The sequence below is a fragment of the Onychomys torridus genome, chromosome 15 (genome assembly GCF_903995425.1).
Source record: "Onychomys torridus chromosome 15, mOncTor1.1, whole genome shotgun sequence".
Classification (NCBI taxonomy): domain Eukaryota; kingdom Metazoa; phylum Chordata; class Mammalia; order Rodentia; family Cricetidae; genus Onychomys; species Onychomys torridus.
Window position 1 is genome coordinate 115,510 of NC_050457.1, and position 19,128 is coordinate 134,637.

At 37.9% G+C, this 19,128-nt stretch overlaps 1 protein-coding gene and 1 non-coding gene across 6 annotated transcripts in view; both read right to left on the reverse strand.

Annotated features, from left to right (window-relative positions):
* The window catches only part of Cast (calpastatin), a 113,263-nt gene that overhangs the window by 18,115 nt on the left and 76,020 nt on the right, over nucleotides 1–19,128 (reverse strand). For all 5 annotated transcript variants that reach the window (XM_036207414.1, XM_036207412.1, XM_036207413.1 and 2 more), the window contains 14 exons: nucleotides 17,908–18,006; nucleotides 16,526–16,606; nucleotides 15,909–15,944; nucleotides 15,136–15,222; nucleotides 14,916–15,005; nucleotides 13,907–14,008; nucleotides 10,810–10,893; nucleotides 9,548–9,595; nucleotides 8,027–8,122; nucleotides 6,732–6,827; nucleotides 4,885–4,986; nucleotides 4,336–4,419; nucleotides 737–787; nucleotides 500–571 (listed from right to left, as the gene is read on the reverse strand). In XM_036207414.1, coding sequence (XP_036063307.1) covers nucleotides 500–571; nucleotides 737–787; nucleotides 4,336–4,419; nucleotides 4,885–4,986; nucleotides 6,732–6,827; nucleotides 8,027–8,122; nucleotides 9,548–9,595; nucleotides 10,810–10,893; nucleotides 13,907–14,008; nucleotides 14,916–15,005; nucleotides 15,136–15,222; nucleotides 15,909–15,944; nucleotides 16,526–16,606; nucleotides 17,908–18,006 — 1,128 coding nt within the window. The remainder of the gene's footprint in view (nucleotides 1–499; nucleotides 572–736; nucleotides 788–4,335; nucleotides 4,420–4,884; nucleotides 4,987–6,731; nucleotides 6,828–8,026; nucleotides 8,123–9,547; nucleotides 9,596–10,809; nucleotides 10,894–13,906; nucleotides 14,009–14,915; nucleotides 15,006–15,135; nucleotides 15,223–15,908; nucleotides 15,945–16,525; nucleotides 16,607–17,907; nucleotides 18,007–19,128) is intronic.
* Trnaa-agc lies at nucleotides 10,536–10,610 on the reverse strand. The gene has a single exon. It is a non-coding gene; the product is annotated as a tRNA-Ala (tRNA).

The following is a 19,128-nucleotide window of genomic DNA, read 5'->3' on the forward strand; positions in this document are numbered from 1 at the left end:
TTTCTTGACATTAGAGAACATTTTTAAAATTTTACTTTCCCTGTAATTTCCTTTCTATTTTAGACCAACAAGGATGGCATATACAGTAGTTACTCCATTCTATTTGAATTATGAGCCAATATATGAAACTTTGTCACTAGAGTTTGTAACAGAGTCCCAAATAATTTCCAAGTCTGTTATCTGACATTTACCAAACTTAGTATTAGTACTTCATTTACTATATTTTTCATACTGACAATTTTTCCTTTGATTGTTAATTTTCTAAAAAAAAAAAATTGTAAAAAATTGTTTTAACTCAAATCTGCTTAGACATGTCTCAGAGAGGGGGTGACACAATTCAGTCCCAAGGGCTACAGAGAAACCCTGCCTCAAAACAGAGAGAAAGAGAGAGAGACAGAGAGAGAGAGAGAGAGAGAGAGAGAGAGAGAGAGAGAGAGAGAGAGAAATGACAAGACAAGAAAAGAAAAGAAAACCAGTTAACCAGGTGCTTCATACTTACAAGAGACGATATGTTTGTGGTACTGCAGAAGTCCTGAGACAAAGCATCAAGAAGGAAGTCATCACTCAAGGGCTGCAAGAAACAGAAAACCATCAACAAAAGGAACGCTGACATACCTCCTCTTTGGTGTTCGCCATATCACACTTTGATAAGCTCACTAAATGGAAAAGTTATGCCCTTCCCAGATTATCAATCAGAGGCCACAGAAGACTGACTCAGAGAAATCAGATGGCTTACTGTAAGTTGTTCCTTGGGCTCATTTGACAGGAGTGGTTTTCCATCCTTATCCTATTTAGAATAAAAACATGACATTAATTATTTTACATATTATCCCAAATATGGAACCTATACACCTTATAAGGAATTAACAGGCTAAACCTAATGTATATTTTCACATAGGTTATTCATTTAAGAAACATTATCATAGCAGAGAATATATGCACTGTAATTCCATTCATATCTACAGTCAGTTTACATGCATCATGCCTTCCTTGGCCAAGGGGTCTAACAGCACATTCGGTATGGCTTGTGACCCAAAGAACAGAAATGAATACAAAAGAAAAAATGTGAATTTTTTAAGTGGTATGTTTCAGGGGTATATCAGCAAACCTTTCCTTTATAAGGGAATACTGGGACCTCAATTGGCTGAAGTCCAAATGCTCAGGGAGCTTGTTTTCTGGGTGCAGCACTCTCAAATTTAGGTCTCACATTATGGTAAGCTTCAAATATGGTTTCAAGTGGTACTTTTGAGTGACAGAACAAAACCAATGAATTATTTGAGCCTCCTTAATAAAAGATCTATAAATTAATGACCGATTCCATTTATTTGTCTGTACAAAAATAAATGAGTTCAAGGGTACATTCAAAGATTTCTCCTAGGAAAGTGATCAAATGTTTTTGCATTGTTTTGTATTTCAAATGTGCTATGTAAATGTTTAGAGCTATCTGCTGCTTTCTTATAGCTAAGACAACCTTCTTCTTGCCCTCTTAATTCACTTGTACCTTTAGCCCTTTTTAAAGGAGGAATCTGCTACTTCCAGACCATGTTTTAGCTGAAAAGTCAGTAAAGATCCCAAGTGAGGCATGGGACCCTGAGGGCTCCTTTGCTTTGCATTAAAATGGAAACCTACCTTTACTACCTCATCATCAGTAGCAGGAAGGGGAAAGTTGAGGTCTGACCACAACAGAGAGCTGACCCTCACTATAGTTAGTGACCTGATGTGAGCATAGGTAATGAATGACAACAATATTTAAACAAGAGGTCAACCCAGCAACCTGGAAATGTGGCAAAGCACTGGGTAACTGACAATGCCTGAGATAAGTTCAGAGGACAAACTAACACTAAATAAAGGGAGTCAGGGAAAGCAATCCCTGAAGTAGCACTACTAAGCTTCAGTCAGGGCAGGGAGAAAGTAGCCAGCTTCCTACTGAGTAACTGCATATGGCCTGCTTCTATGGAACTAGGATCAGAGACAGATCTGTGGCCTTGAAAATGTCCTGAAAAAATTTTAAAACAATGTATGTATGAGCTGCAAATAATTGAAATTCCATCAGTTTTGGCTGCAGTATGAAATGCAGAAGTGTTCAGGATAATAAACTTTAAGTAAAGGAAAATTCAGTGTAAGATCTTGAGTTGCAAAATAAACTGGTGCATGTGGATGGGTGAGGACTCTGCATTCAGCTTCTCATAACTGCTCTTAAAGTACATTTGAACTTTCCTGTTGGTGATACATTATGAAGATGACTGCCTATGTGTCTGCACACTGGAACTAATAATAATGGGATCTCTCCATTGGTCACTTGGTCTACATACCCTGTTCTTTCAATATGAAGAGAAAAGGTCAACTTATCACTTTACTCAGTGCTTAACAAGTTCTCATGTTTTCAACTTATACTTAAGGATTAAAAAATTTTCTGCATAGGAAGTAATTGTACATGTTGGCTTTTTTGTTTGTTTGTTTGTTTGTTTAACCTGCAGAAGGTTTTCCTATATTGCTGGTGTTATCACAAACCACATGTCTGAAGGGAAAAATATTTGGTGCTAATTTTCTTTATATTAAAGGAAGAAAAGGCTACTTAAGAATATATTTTAGTCTCTATTGCTATCACCCTTAGTTGCTTCCCAGAATTTGAAGGTAAGTTCCTATTGCTGACACCACTACAATTTTGGACACAGGACTTGGAGGAACTGACCTGGAAGACTCCTCCCTGAGGACTAGCTTTCACTGTGTTAAAAGATGCTATGCAAGCAGGCAAGGGAGAAAAGCAGTCAATAGTCCTACCCAGCTGCGATGGGTATGACAAGATATCCCTAAAGGTACAGTATGTATATATATATATATATATATATATATATATATATATATATATATATATATCTTGGTGCTACCCATCAGCTTTCTAATTAGACTTAAATCCTGCCCAATAGTAAAGAATTTGTGTCTTGTAGTATATACATAGCCAAGGATCCATGGCTGGTGAGGCCATGGAACTTTATAGAGAATCTATTGCAACTTTCCCAAACCAATATTCTCTTTAACTGCATTCTGTTTGTTTTTGATATTTTATTTTAATTACAACATCTCTCCCTTCCTTTTTCTCTCTTCAAACTCTCCCTTACCCCCCTCCTACTCTCCTTCAAATTTGCAGCCTCTTTTTTCATCATTGATTGTATGTATATATGTATTTGTATATACATGTATATTCCTAAATATAAGCCATTGAGTTCATATAATGTTACTTATATGTATCTTTTTTGTTTGTTTGTTTGTTTTTCAAGACAGAGTTTCTCTGTGTAGTTTTGATGCCTGTCCTGGATGTCACTCTGTAGACTAGGCTGGCCTGGAACTCATAGAGATCCGCCTGCCCCTGCATCCGAGTGCTGGGATTAAAGGTGTGCGCCACCACCACCCAGCACTTATATGTATCTTAACTGTGTTCTTAATACTAATTCTTATACCCACAGAGAAGTGTAGCTCTCAACCTTCATCAGAGAAGCTTCTTGTTGCAGCAGAGGAGAACTATTACAGAAAGCTACAACTGACCAAAATGCACAGAACAACTGACCATGAGGTGTCCAGCTCCATACAACCCCACAACTAAGGCTTAGGGAACATCATAGACAAACAGGCAGAAAGAGTGTAAAGAGCCAGAAGACCAGTATGTCTGCTGCAGGATTGCATCTTCTATATGACGGGGAAGCCGCACTTAGGAAATTTCACAATTTGATTGCTTAAAAAAGACTTGAACAATGACAATATCAACTGACATGCCAATCTTAAGGGGTCTCATGTCTAGATGAAGAGCTATTGGTAACTAATGAATGCTGAGAGAGGAAGAAACAATATTCCCCAGGATGAGCTCCATAACTGCTCATCCAAACCAAGTGCTAAGTCCTAAAAACAAACATACAAACAAAACTAAATGACTGATTAGCTTGTATTTATATATTAACTTATGTGTATACATGTATGTGTGTAAGTGTGTGTGTGTGTGTGTGTGTGTGTGGGTGTGTGTGTTTTCAAAAATAAAGAAAAAGAGGCTTTGAATTTGAAGGAGAAGGGGAAAGGTAGAAACATAGGAGGAGTTAGAGAGAAGGAGGGGAAATGATGTAAATTCAGTATACACACACATATATGAAATTAAAATGAACAAATTTTAAAAGAATATGATTTAGCTCCATATCTAGTATTCTAACATGGTATTAGTGCTAATACAATTTAGGGTCAGAACATACAGAAATGGAATGTTTATATTCCAGATCTGTTATCAGCTCCCTCTTTATGATTATAAAATTTAGTTAGAAAATGATATGGGAAAATACTCAGCCTGCTTACCTTGGCCTCTTCTAGTTTATAATCAGGGGGAATTGTTTCTTCTTTTTCACCAAGTTTTTCATAGTCTTTTTCTTTAGCCTTCTCCTAGATAAAAGCGGTATCATTTTTGAGGGTTAGTGTCTCCTCCTACACAATGCATTCCTCAGAGATTAAATTTGAGGTTTCTATTGTTAGCTTCAAACATGTGTATGACCATTGGTAACAGATCCTCAACAGCTTCAACTTTTAACACTGTCTCCAGTTAGCAGGCTCAGATACCATCTTTCAGCCTTCTGGGCTAATGGCCTGTTGGGAGGAGTATTATTCTACTTTTCTTAGGAGCTCTCAGCAAAGGATGAATACAGGTAGACAAAGATGGGATTCATGAAACTTAGACACAACATTGGCACTTCCTAAGACTTAGCTTATTAAACAGGATATATGCAGTATTAGATTAAGACCACTGATCATGCTTTACAGATAGATTTTTAAAAACAGAGTGTTAACTTATTGGAGGACAGAGGTGGATATTTATAAGTCATTTTGTAGACACATTTGAACCACCATTACTTTGACTTTATCCACTACAGGTTTTTCATCTTCTGGATTTGCTTCTTTTTTCCCCAGGCTTCCAGCCAAGGTTTCAACAGCATCATCTGGCACCATGCTCTTCTGCAAGAACAAAGGTGGTTAAACCTAAGTTGTTACTCATGCTTACCAATTCAGAAGGCACATGCTTATTTCAGGTCTACACTATCTTTAATAACTTGAGGCATCAATTTAATTAGAATGGAGGCTTTGAAATGTTAAGAATGTTAAAAATTAAGGCAAGTTTCTTATATTAAAAACTGTTCATGCAATTTGTATATTGACACTAAAGACCTAAAAGATCCAGCTAGAATTTTGACCCATGAAAAAAGAAGATAAAGATAACAGAAGCTGATGGAAGGAAAAGAGGGCAGGATTTCTGCCACCAAGCTTGGCCAGGCCTAGGAGAGAAGGCACAAGTTTGTTCTCTGGTGCTTCCACTAGCCACATGGTTAACATTGGCTCAGGATTCTCCTGTTTGTGACTGACCATCATCAGTGCACAATGAGAATGATATACCTGAGTCTCGCTATTCTGGATGAAATATGCTCACTCATGATGTTATAAGCCAGATTTGGCTACACCAACGTTCAAACAAATGAACAGGAGTACAAATGAGGCATGTAAGGGGAAATGAAGAAACGATGTATGGGCCAAAAGACAGGACAGGTTCTGGTTTTCCAAACTATGGATCATAAATGTTCCTTAGTGGTTTTAAAAAAATTAATTGAATGTTTCCTGGCCAGAACATTTCTCATAGATAGAAAACAACACAACACACTTAACCTTAATAAATACCACTCATTAAAGTGTTTCTTTATTATTATTATTATTGTATAGGTGCTGGTTCTCTCAAGCATCTAAACGAACATACCCCAAGTACACTGAGTACTTTGCATGTCTGCCTCACTGTTTTCCTTGGGAAATGTTATTTTCACTTCTCAGTGTGGCCCTGCCCTCTACATGGAAGCCTTTGTAAATTCCTAAAAGAAAAGTTTCCTTCATCCATGTTCCATCTGCCTGTTTTCCATACTTGAGGTCTGGCTCATAGAAAACTGAAAGGTATCCAAGACCCCCACCATATTTCTCATTCTCATTACAATTAAGGACCAGGATACAGGTACACTGCTGAAGGTCAACAAAAAGCCTGGCATTCCTCATTTACACAGGAAGGTGGGTGATCGAAAAAGACTTTACAGTATCTTTATGAATATCAAATAAGGAGACTAGCAGATCTCAAGCCCCAGCACATCCTAAGATACTATGGAATCTGGAACACATGTGTCCTAGAAGAGAAAAGCTAGTCATTCAGAATTCAGATTTTGTAAGTAGGAAGCAGTAATTTCCGAATCATCAGAGGATAGAAACTAAACCTATAGAAATCAAAATAAAATAAGGATTTAGTTAAACATCACACTTAATTCAAAAATTCAAAGAAAAGCAGAAAACAAGAAACAGTGAAGGCCAGGCAGAGGGATGCTGCGATCTTTCCTCCAATGTGGAAGGGGCCAGGATCGTTGTCATGATTTGGATACAAAGCCAGGAAGAAATGTGACACTGGACATTCAGGACACAGGGATCATTGGAGACAGTTGTGGACCTACAAGAAGTTTCAGAAGATAAAAGCAAAGCAGCAGACAGCACCTGAATTAAAAGTTAAGTGCAGATGAAGTTTCCCACACAGCCTGGAAGCCAGAACAATGAATAGCAACTCTGTATTAGCTTTCCCTTCATTTTCTTGGAATAGTGTGGCAACACACAGTAGAAAGTGGGGGGAGAAAGAACAGAGCCTGCCTCAAGACCTTTTCAATGCTAGGGCTATCACTCACCAAAGATGCTGGTTTGGGTGGTGCTGACTGAATACTGCACATGGAGGCCCGAGACACAGCCTCAGCCACAGGAGTTGGGGATGTGTCCTTAGATTTCTGAGAAAAGAAGCAAGAATTCTGAATAATTTTAGAATTACCTGACTAATAAAACTGAACAACAGTGACTCAATTAGACACTACAAGATGTAAGTTATAAGCATGAGTCTTTTGAATGCTTATTGAACAATATGCATACTAAAGCATGTTAAAAACTTTTCAATTACTGTAATTGCAACTTGTAGACTCACTTTCACATTTGTGAAATGAGAACATTGATAAATACACACAACATCTCAAGGATTGATCTGAGAGCATATTCTAAGTTACAAATCTGCATGAATGTAAGGAATGATACTGAATAGGAGCCTCAGAGTGGTCCCTAGACTTGTAACCACGGCAGTACTGGATATCTTGTGATCAATATATATTCTCAGGCTCTCACCATAATGCAGTGAGGAATTGTGGGGGCAGCGTCCCAGTAATTTCCAAATGCTTTTAATCCAGACACTTTAATCCTACATGCAAAGCACCCGGGAAAAAGAGTAGTGCTAAGGCATGCTCTCATCATCCTTGAGAAACTGTATTTCACAATGACAGATGTTAGAATTAAAGAAGCACCAGTATAGCTCAGAACCTTTTTAAATAATTGCTTTAACAGGGATACACACACACACACACACACACACACACACACACACACACACACACAGAAGCCCATAAACAAGCAAACAATAAAGAATTTCTTTTAATAAAAGGTGTGTTGGACGAGGAACGGAAAGTACCAATAAAAGGTTGCTTTTGCAGAGCCTTCCCATTGAGTAATGCAGTAAACCTGGTAGAAAGGAATCCACGACTAACATATACCAGTGGCATGTACAGAATCTGTTCACAGGGAGTGTCAAGTTCAAGTTTGGGGTAGGGGAATGCTGTAACTAGAAACATCTTTCAAAAAGGCTAACTCTGGTGGGCATAAAGGTGGGAAGGGCTGAGAGGCGTGGCAATTTCATTTAACCATCTCAGTGACAGCAATCAAAATGGAAGCTTGGATATAAGCACTTCCCTGAAGGAATGACTGCAGGTTTTAAACTTCAAGATTGTTAGGGTTAGGCTGGGAACAGAAAATATGTCTAGAAAAAGGCAAGATGAATATACCATGTATAAAAGGTAGGCTTTCATGGGCTCCTGCATGCAATAATAATTTGAGCTTCACACGTTTTCAGATTAAAAACGAACATTAAGACATTATTAGAACATACTTCTATTTTCTCAGCTGGCATAGATGGTTTGTCTTGATTTGTAGGTTGGTCAAAATCTTCTGTAAGTTGCCCAATCAGCTCTGCTTCACTCAGGCACTGTAACAAGAAATGCTGCATTATGAAGATGCTCTGCTCTGTAAAGTCATAGGACAGTATTTTTTTTTTTTTTTTCAGTTAATATGGTTTAGCTACATTGTATTACCTAAAAACAAAAGCCAGCTTGATAAGGCATATTCTTCATTTATTGATGTGAGGCGGGAAATGGCACGCATATAGATTACATGCCACCTCAGTGCTGTGAAAATGCTAAAGGTTTATTTCCTCACCTGATAGGTCAGCTCTAGGAACTACACAGAAGTCCGTGGTGAGGTCCAGACTTTTAGTCTGGCTAATCTCACTTTGTGATGATTTTATTTACAAGTACATTACAATAAAGTTTTAATTATTAAAAAAAATAGAGTAAATCATTTTTCAAAGTAACAAAAGGATTGCTGTACACCTTTACTCAATTAAGATTTCCTGTTTTCTCCAGTGAGAATTGCAGTTATTAAAGGTGACTATTTATTTCCTAGTCCTTAATGATTTTCTTTCAGACTAAAGCAGAGGAAACACATTCATGTACTCATTTTCTATAACCAGGGAAAGGAAGGGAGGGAAAGTGGGGGATAGAAAATGGTCTCTGAGAGGAAAGTTTGATAGCTCCCATTCCCCGAGCAGAGACAGTCCATGTGGGGATTCCATGAAAATATCCTGTGGTGAAAAGGAAGAAGGAGCAGGAAGCGAGGCAGTGATGTGAGCGCTGTTTCTAGAAAGGACACTGCTGCTGCACTGAACTCACAGCAGCTGGTCTGAGGACAGTTGCCTGCGCAAGACTGAGCTCACCAGCATTCCACCACAGATGGGAGAGGGGCCAAGAAGCCACATAATTCTTTGAGGAGCTACTGACAGTTAATGCCTGGACAACCAGGCATTAGAACACAGGAGCTATTTTTCTTTAGTGGTATATCTACTGAGAAATTGCCCATGCTCTAATAAATAACCCCACACATGGGCTCATGCAAGCAGCACTAACTCTACTCAATGGCTCATTAAAAATGAAATGGAGATGTGAAAAGCACTTAGAGCAATGTTAAGCACATAGTAGGTGATTAAAAATGCTGATTGGTGTTATCATGACAGGAAACTGACTATGTATATTTAAGGCAAAATAAAAGTGTTAAGAGTATATCACGCAGTTACTATATCAAATTCTTAATTAAATGCCAAAATAATATAATGTAAAAGCTCTTTTAGCATTAACTCCTAATGAATGGTGAATGCTGCTTAGAAACTAATAGTCTGGTAATAATTCATGAGAGAAACCATCATTAAAATATATGTAAAAGAGCAGAGGCCTCAGCCTTGAGTTACCATAAGAATTCACCCCAGTACTAGGTTGCATGTGAAATGTGGTCTTTTAAAATGATCCTTATTTATACTTTATATTTTTGCTGATTTTGAGTACTAGGAAAAATTTCCAACCTTAGACTTTTCTTCAGGCTCTGGCAATAGTGGTTTTCCATCTTTATCCTGAAAATAAAATTAGAAATGTATTGGAGATATAATAAAAAAATTTGCTTTCATGTTCTATTAAGTTTGCTTTAGGCAAATCCAGGATGTAAGAGGTAAGCTTATTTTTTCTTATACTTGAGTGAATTAATTTTAGATTTAATATCTAAAAGTACCAATACAAGAATCTTTTCTAAGGATGCTATAATTTGTTTTTCATTACAAGTTACTGAAAGATTTACTGTTTGGTAAGGCAAAAAGATAAATTAAAAAAAAAACCAAAAAGCAAAATGAGAACAGTGCAGTTGTATTAATGAAATTGCTTTTTGAGTATTTATTATGTGTATGGGTGTGTGCAGAGTTAGTTTTTCCCTATCACATGGGATCCAGGGATCAAACTTTGATAGTCAGTCTTGGTGACAAGTGTCTCTACCCACTGAGTCATCAGGCTATCCCTTCCTTAATGGAAGATTAAAAAGAAAAAACTCAATTCTACAGAGCTGGATTTGTAATCCCAGCAGTTGGGAGCTGGAGGGGATCAGTCCAAGGACGGTCTCCACTTCAGAGTGAGTTTGAGGCTAGTCAAGTCTACCTTGAGAACCTGTCTTAAAATATAAAAAGCTTCAATTCTTCAACCCAGGATTGGGATAAACATCATTTTTGAATTTTAAACACCATTTAGTTTTTGAACATGAGTTTTCACAATTTACGAAATGTTTTCTCCTCTTACCAAATAGTCAAATAGGTTAGAGGGTTTTTTGTTTTTGTTTTTTGCTTTTTTCCCCCTGAGACAGGGTTTCTCTGTGTAGCTTTGCACCTTTCCTGGAACTTGCTTTGTAGACCAGGCTGGCCTTGAACTCACAGAGATTGGCCTGGCTCTGCCTCCCTCCTGAGTGCTGGATTAAAGGCATGTACCTAAGATTAGAGTTTTAATGACTCCCTTTTTTTTTTTTTTTTTTTTGGCTGGAGCTGAGGATCGAACCCAGGGCCTTGTGCTTGCTAGGCAAGCGCTCTACCACTGAGCTAAATCCCCAGCCCCTAATGACTACTTTTCAAGCCATGATAGGACAAACCATCCCTGGGGGCATTGGTCCTGTGGCTTCAGAGAGCCATGAGAAACAGGTCCAGCATGTTCACAGTTAATATCTACAGTGCGACAGCTTTGTTCCTAGTGTCAAGGGGAGGAATTTCATAAGCACAATGCCGATAAGCGTGCTGTTATGCAGAGAGCTTACCACAGCCGGCTTTAACCTGTACTCAGCCGGGACTGTGTCATCGTTTTCACCACACTTCTCCTGCTTTTCTTCTTTTGCTTTTGCCTGATAAAAATGGGGAGGGGAAAAAAAAAGCAGCAGTTAGATGATGTAAGTAATATAAATGGATATAACCTACTTCATATACTACAGAATAACCCAGAATTGGGTTAAAGTGTTTGGAATGCTCTGTAAACCACAAAGCGCAAGTCTGTGGAAAGCAGTTGTGAGCAAGCACAGGGACAGACACCCTGCTTGGTCCAAGATTTAGGAAGTCATGATGCCCTAGAGAGTGTTGCCTCTCTGGCTAATAATCCTTCCTTAGCTCACTGACTTTGAAGGTTCACCAAAGTAAATAAAGGCCCCTTGGAGGACAGTAAGTATAGGCAGAAATTAGCTGCAATTATTTTAATAGCTTTCATATATCTTGCCCAACAGTGCAGTTATTTAAGGAAAGAGAAAAGCACATATCCAATTCTCTCATCCAGTTCAACAATGGTAGAAGCAGATAGTCACAAATGTGGCTTCTTCATGGAGAACTGGCTTTAATGATTTATAAAGGACTCATTCAATAGCAGCAGGACTTACTTCACAAGATCACTGAACCAAGAGCAAATGCTCTACAGTACATGACTAATTCTCCTGTATAACATCTGTAATGGAATCTACAGGTGAGTCCTATAAAATACCATGTGTAAGGATTTGTATCTATTTCAAGGCATGGGTTTATAATTCAGAACCTGAGGTACTCGGCACAATTTACTTAAGCAAATCAGGAGTCAACTCACTGCTTCCGTCTCAACCTCAACCTCAGACTGAACTGGCTACTTTCTTGATTAATTCTTAAAAATTATCAAGCACTTTAATTAGCCAGGCACTGTTCTTTGTTCTGGGACTAGAGTTGTATGTTATTTAGGATGGAAGGTATTCGTCTCTTTTCAAATTTCAGGTTTTACTCTATTACTGTCTGTGGGCTTTCTGATATGCAGCAATATTGCCCAACTCAGGGAAGTATGCCATGTCTAGTCCCTAAGGAGACTCCATGAATATCAAAGGCCATCTATATAGGAAGACTATCTATCTCCATACTTCCAGGCTATGGGCAGATACACACACAATGGGATCCATTTTTTTTAACCTCTTTGATCTTTATATTTTTAAAATGGCCACACTTATTCAAGACACCAAAAAGACCAAGAGTAAGTCTACCATACTGCAAATATGCTAGACCAGGTACACATACCTAAAAATGGGAGTGGCTTAAAAGATATCATTATAGACAAAATAAATGTTTATTTTATGGTATGATGTAATATAATACAAAGTAGGATTGGGTCTGTTTTCTAGACACTTCCATAGTTTTTACAGGTGCCATGGACTCCTGTAAGAAGCAAGGACCTCTAGGGGTCTTATCAAAACACCAGGCTAATCATTATAAACAATCACAGGAAATAGTTATAGTTTAGGACTAGTGGAAAGCTAGTAATACATGAATGGAAAGTTATTTTATTAGTTTACTGATACTGGTTTCTAGGACAGTGAACACACTCCTATACATACTCCAGAGAGTAATGGCATTGTAAACACACTCCTATATACACTCTGGAGAGTAACGACCTTACCCATGCTGCTGCATGAGTTCCTTTCACATCACTGTTTTCCACCTATTCATCTGGGTTAGTGACTGGGTTATTTAGACTGTCCTGGGACTTCTATCAGGTTTACACATTCTCTTTCCATATATATTATCTTATTAAATTACTCTATTTATAAAAAATCCTGAGGCAAAAGTGAAATCTATAGCTCCCAGGTTACAGAACCATAGTATAGCACCTCCTGGCCACACCCAGGGCTCCACCAAGACCACCCTCCTTAGAGACAACATGACTCTGAGTAATATGCACCTCACAGTGTTTGGACCCATGTTCTCTTTCTTCTGAGCACATCACATGCTCCTGAAGGACAGGGATTGTTTCTCCAGCTCCCTTGTGTTCAACATCATGAAGCTTCTCATGCCACATAGCAGCAGGTGAGCCCTCCCAAAAAGTAGAAGACAGAAACTGGCCCATAATAGACCCAGGCCAATTCAGACTCAGGCAGGGTTCCTGGGAGTCAGGAAGACTGCCCTTCCCTGACAACTCAGAACAGGAAGTGACAGCAGAGTCAGGGGCATTGTGACAATGCTGCTGGCCAGCTTCCTTTCCCTGATCTGATAGGGTAGTGCTCTACAGCCTTTGGTTGTCTCCCTCCAGGATTCCTGCCTTGTTAGATATAGGCAGCTTACTTCTGTCCTTTTCTTTTCCCCAGAGAGCAGATTTGGAAAAGCATACAAAAACCATAACTTAATATCGCATTTCTACACCAGCTACAAGCTTGGATGGGTTTGCTAAGGGCATGGAGGCAATGAGACCAACATGCTGTAAGTGTGTGTGAGCTCCAGTAAGCAAAAAGATTGTGGCTCAATTTATTTCACCCTGAGACAATTTTGTCAACCTTCTTCCTCATAGCTATACAAAAGAAGGCTCATCACATTCTCCCTGTTCATCTCCCTCCATAAGCACTCTTTAAAAAATACAAATTCACAATACCCAGCAAAAGCTAACAGGTTCTCACCAGACTACTACTGTTATCATGCTTTGGCAAAGCAGATTATTGTTTCTTTTTCTCTCTGCCCACCTCCCATCTCCCTTTCTTTCTAGACAGGGTCTCACCACGCAGCCTAGGCTGTTCTAAAATGTGTTCACAATCCTTCTGCCTCAGCCTCCTAAGTTCTGGGATCACAGATGTATGCCAACATACTGGACCAAAAGGTTTTGCATTTTTGAAGTGCTGGATTCCACCCCAGGTCCTTGCACAGACCAAGCTCAGTACCCAACCACTGAGCCACACCTTCACTTTTCAAATATTGACACAGTAGATGTTTTACACAAACATTTGCCTTGGTTGCTCACTCCCCAGCAATAAATATCTACATTTACCAGACTCTGAAAGTGAGAAAATGAAGAGTAATTCTAACAATGTAAAAGAATTCTAGTCATGTGCTAGTACTCAGCTTTGCCTATGAATTATAAGGCAGTACCTCTTTGACTTGTTCAGCTTGGCTAAGATGGCTCTCAGGGTCTGGCTGCCGGGGGCCCAGTGAATCTGACAGTGCCTGCAGGGCTTGATCACTCATGACATCCTGTTAAAAGGGAAAAAGTCTATGCATAAAAACAAAACAAAACAAAAAAAAAACCTCTTCAGAGTTTAGAGCTTAGATAATCCATATAATCAATTTTCTTATTTGTGAAATATACATTTTAAATACAAAAGGTAAATTGGGGATTGGGAAATTACTATATGAAAGGAAAATTAAAACAGGAAGAAAAAAGGACTTACCTATGAATGAAAACTTGGTCTAAAACACCAGACCTCTTACAATAGCAACAGCTATAGGGTCACTTCAACACTTACTTTGCAAGTAAGATATATGATTATAATAGATATGATATTAAAAAGGACTCATCAAAAAAGCTGCCAGCAAGTAAACTTGAATGACCCTGTTTTTCTTGTAAAATGTCTTCTGAAAGCCCGGCTCTTCAGCAAAACAGCTAAGCTGAAGCAAGTGAGAAAGCTGAAGTGACCTCTGAAGATACAATTTCGGGGCTATGAGAACTTCCACTGCCAGGGTGTGGTGCTCCCCACAGCTCTCTCAGCCATTGAGATAAAAATAAACTATTCCCTCCAGCAGGGCAGAAGCAGGGGCATCCCTGATAGAAGTGGTCCTTAGCATTATCAGCACCATTCACACAGGGTGCACCTGCCCACATCTAGCCTGGAGCTGCAGGATCAACTTTGAAGACAGAATCAGTTTGTTGCTGAGGCAGCAGAAACAGCTGTGCTGGCATTCCTATAATGATCCACAAAACTCCCTTTAGGAACTCAAGTCTAAGATTTCATATTTCAAGAGCAGTTTCATTGTATTACAACATAAGATGATCTTATACAACAAGAGTAAAGACTGTGCTTTAAAATTATTCATAAATAAGCAAAAATCAGGTAAGTAACTGTTGTCATATAGGCCCTTTGCTACTTAAGAAATTAAGTACCTCTTCCACCTTCCTTTTTTTCTCCTGGGGAGGAACAGGACTTCTGGTCACTCCAGCAGTCTGAGCTTTGAAAATGTCCCCTGTAGATTTCTGAAAAAGAAAATACAAAAGATTTTTACAGGTGATGGAAATTCAATTGTGATAAACAGAACTAAAACATTATTTTTATACCCAAGATACTTTCTAGCAAAGTTCTCTTTAATCGGACTAAAAATAATACCTCTTTCTTAGTTTGCTTTCCGGGCAGAGAACTACAGGTGAAGTCAGATGACAGGGCATCTATAGCATCATCAGGTCCCATGGGTTTCTAGAGAAAAGAGCGCAGAGTAACTCCTAAGAGCCAAACTAGAGATAGGAGTCCAGAAAAGAAACATTCTTTGCGTTTCTTAGATAGCAAATGAGAAATGTTAATGAAATAACTCAGAAGAAAGCCTTGTTTGCAAGGCAGTGGGTGTGCCTCCTTCTTTTCCCTCCTTCTAATATAGTTACATGTGGTTTCATGTGCTCATACTACTAATAATTATTAGCATTTACTATATCCTCCTATCTTCTTGACCCCATCATCTCCACCTCTCTCTCTCTCTCTCTCTCTCTCTCTCTCTCTCTCTCTCTCTCTCTCTCTCTCTGTATATATATATAGACAAGGAACAGTGAAACAGCCTCATGCCCACCATCTTTTTAGGAACAGAAAGAAACGTCTGAATGAGAGATTACCGTGCTCATCACCTTCACATACAGAATTGATAGAGCTTTTTCATTGTGTTTTTCTGGTCCTAAAGATTGAACCCAGGCCCTCGTGCACACAATACAAGTACTCTGGCACTGAGCTGTAACCCCATTTTACTTTTAATTTTGAGACAGTATAATTTACCCAGGCTGGCCATGAGCTCAGCCTCCTGAGTGATTGGGATTATAGGTGGGGTAGTTCTATGCCCCCTAAAGAAAGATACACCATGGTGACATAGACCTCAGAAGACATGTACACAAACTCACAGAATCTGAAGGAGGTCCTGTGATCCCTTCCTTTTTCTGAAACAAAAATGCAAGAAGTTGAGAAGTCAAAATTAATTCTTCTGATTGATAAAAATATATTCTCAGTCTATGATGAACTAAATTGCGTGCTCTCCCACTCATATGATGAAGTGGACCTCAGAATAGTACCTTATGTGGATATAGGATCTCTATATAAGAAATCCAGTGAAGCTAGGTCATTAGTGGGAATCCTTATCAAGTGATATTAATGTCCTTATGAAGAGAGCAAATAGGGGCCCTGAGAAACACAGAGGGAAGGTAATGTGAAAGGACTCATGGAGAAAACAGCCAAGTAAGCAGGCCTAGAAGAGGGCTACCTCTCAAGTGTTCTTAGAAGAGCCAGCTGTTCCCAGACCCTAAGTGTGACTTCCAGCCTCTAGAAACAACAGATAGTACATTTCTCTTGGTTAAGCTATCCAGTCTGTGGTATCTTGTCAGGTTCCAAAAGGTTAACACACAAAGGGTACTTTTCAATAATAACAACTGTATATGCCCCATTTAATTTTTTAAATTTTGATATCGATATGAAATTATCTTCTAAGAAATAAATGGTGAAATAAAAGTGGAAGATAACTTACAGCCAGAAGTTCCCTGTACTCTGGAGGAATAGTCCCTTCTTTTATACCCAGTGCCTCAATGTAGGCAGAATCCATTGGGTCCTGGAATTAAAACACACATAAAGACATATTATGCGATTAATATGCTGAGAATGATATGTGAAACCAAAGTACTATTCTAGTACTAATTTTCTGTAACTATTGAGATGAAAATAAATCATTAAGAAGCTAAAACTGAACATAACCCTTAAGTTCTAATGGTATGCTAACAATTATTTAATTAGCTTTATAGATAGAATCCTGCACTTTAAGTTTATCATTTCCATCATTTTCTATTTAATTGTCTTCTCTGTGTTTTTTATTCTTTATAAACTTTAGAAGTAAATACTTTGTTATTTTTGAAAATATTTTCATCTCACCTATGGTTTATTTCTAATACCATGATACATGTAATTTTATCACTCTTTAGAAACTAAACTGGAGCATATTTTAAAAATATTCTGCATATAGGAATTCATAAACATTATACCTCATAACTTTGCATGTTTTCAAATGTTATATAAATAGTATCATTTTGTTGCTCTGGTTTATTTTACCCAAAGTTATGGCTTTATATTATATAAATGCATGAGGAAGCCATTTTCCCTTTAGAAAAAGGAAGCACTGAGTAGTTTCCTATATTCTGTTAGCCACATTGTTTCCAAATGTCCCACCAGCTGTCCTTCTCATGCACACTGGTAAGGCTGCCAGGCTCTCTCTGGAAGGGATCTGTGACTGAAAGGGACACTTATCTTTAGTACCTAGTGCCTTAGCTGACTTGTCAAACTTTTAAACTTCTGGCAGTCTGGTCATACAAGTGGCACCATACCATGCTTTATGTCATTTTTCTAATTCCCTGGTAGACCTTTATGTTATTTGTTCATTGTCCAAACAACTTTGTCTTAATTCTCTACTCAGTTGTCTTTTTCTCTGTTTTTTTATTTATTGTAAACTTTAGAAACAAATATTAATGGTATCTATTGACAATGTTTTCATCTAGTCTAGATTTTTAATATCAGGAAACAAAATTACATTACTTTTTGGAAATGAAGAATAGATTAACTTAAGATCATAAGGATATAAAACTCAAAATAAATTCAAGTCCACTGAAAACAAGACTTTCTGGCCAAGTTAGTTGTTCCAGTGAGTGCTTTAGTGCCAGCAGATATTTTCTGAATCAATGTAATTGTGTAGCTGTCACAAGGCAGACTATTTCCACCCTCACCACTAAGTTTTGGTTTCTTTTATCAATGCTGGTACCATCCTGCTTCTACATAATCAAGAGAACATGTGCTTAACAGTCATGGCTTTACTTGCTTTCCTATTCATTGAGGATGAATTCTTACTGGCTTCCAATCACATACCAAAACTATTGGTCCAGTGTATCGTGGATCATCTTTGTTAGTTTCTTCAGGTTCCCCTAAAGTGTCTATCAGTTCATCTAAAGCAACATCTATGCCTGACTGGAAATGAAAGAGAAAGATATATAAATGTTATTTGGTAGATATATTACCCTTGATTTTTAACTATAAAACATGTACCAAATACTGTAATTTTTCCAAGCACCAAAATAGTTAAAATTCAGTCAATTTTTATTATGAAGATGCAGAGTCTAGATTCTGAGTTGGAAAGATAAAAAGCCACATTAAGGAAAGAATAACCATTTCAAAACGTACCAAGTCATTAACTACAGCAACAAATTTATTAGTTTACTATGGCTACCAAGCCAAGGTACTGACAATTAAAATGGAAAAAGAAAAAAAAAAAATGTAAGGATTAGCCATGTGGTACTTGTTGCTTTTCAGTCCCCCAACTTCCAAGTTTCATACTATAAAATCTGTAGACAGCCCCTCTTCCAAATAAAAGCTATTTTTAAAAATGAATTTTCCTGTATTTTTCCCTTTTTTAATGAGCATTGTTGTTGGTTACTTGCTTGCCTAAAGATAGTTCTGAAGAGAAATCATGTGAGATCAATGGTAAAGATATATGAACTGACAGTCCAGTCTGTCAACATGAACTCAATATGTTAATGAGAGGCTTCTGCCACCTTGTTTTGTAGTTATGGATAACTCAGTATGAAATGGAAAGACCCCACTATAGATCTCAAATCTAAAAGTATCACTGAAGATGACCACATTCCCATGATGGTTTTAGGACTCATCATTATTGATATATGTAATAGAAATTAGGGCCTATTAGCTTTAGACTATTTTTCCTTTTTTAATTATTGTTGTGGTTTCTTGGGGGAAAAAGGATAGATTTCAAAGAAGTACCTTATATTCTTTACCAATAGAGAGGTAATACAGAATACTTAAGACAACTCCCAGGGTTGGGGATTTAGCTCAGTGGTAGAGCACTTGCCTAGCAAGTGCAAGGCCCTGAGTTCAATCCTCAGCTCAAAAAAAAAAAAAAAAAAAAAAAAGACAACTCCAAAGATGTTCTCACTCTAAAACCAAATGACAGAAAGAGTCACTTTCCAAGTCTCAATCAGCTATACATGTTGCTAAAGAATACATATTTATAGACTAGAAACTGTTAATAAGCTCTGTGTCCTGGAACTAGAGTTTCAAACAGAGGCTTGTACT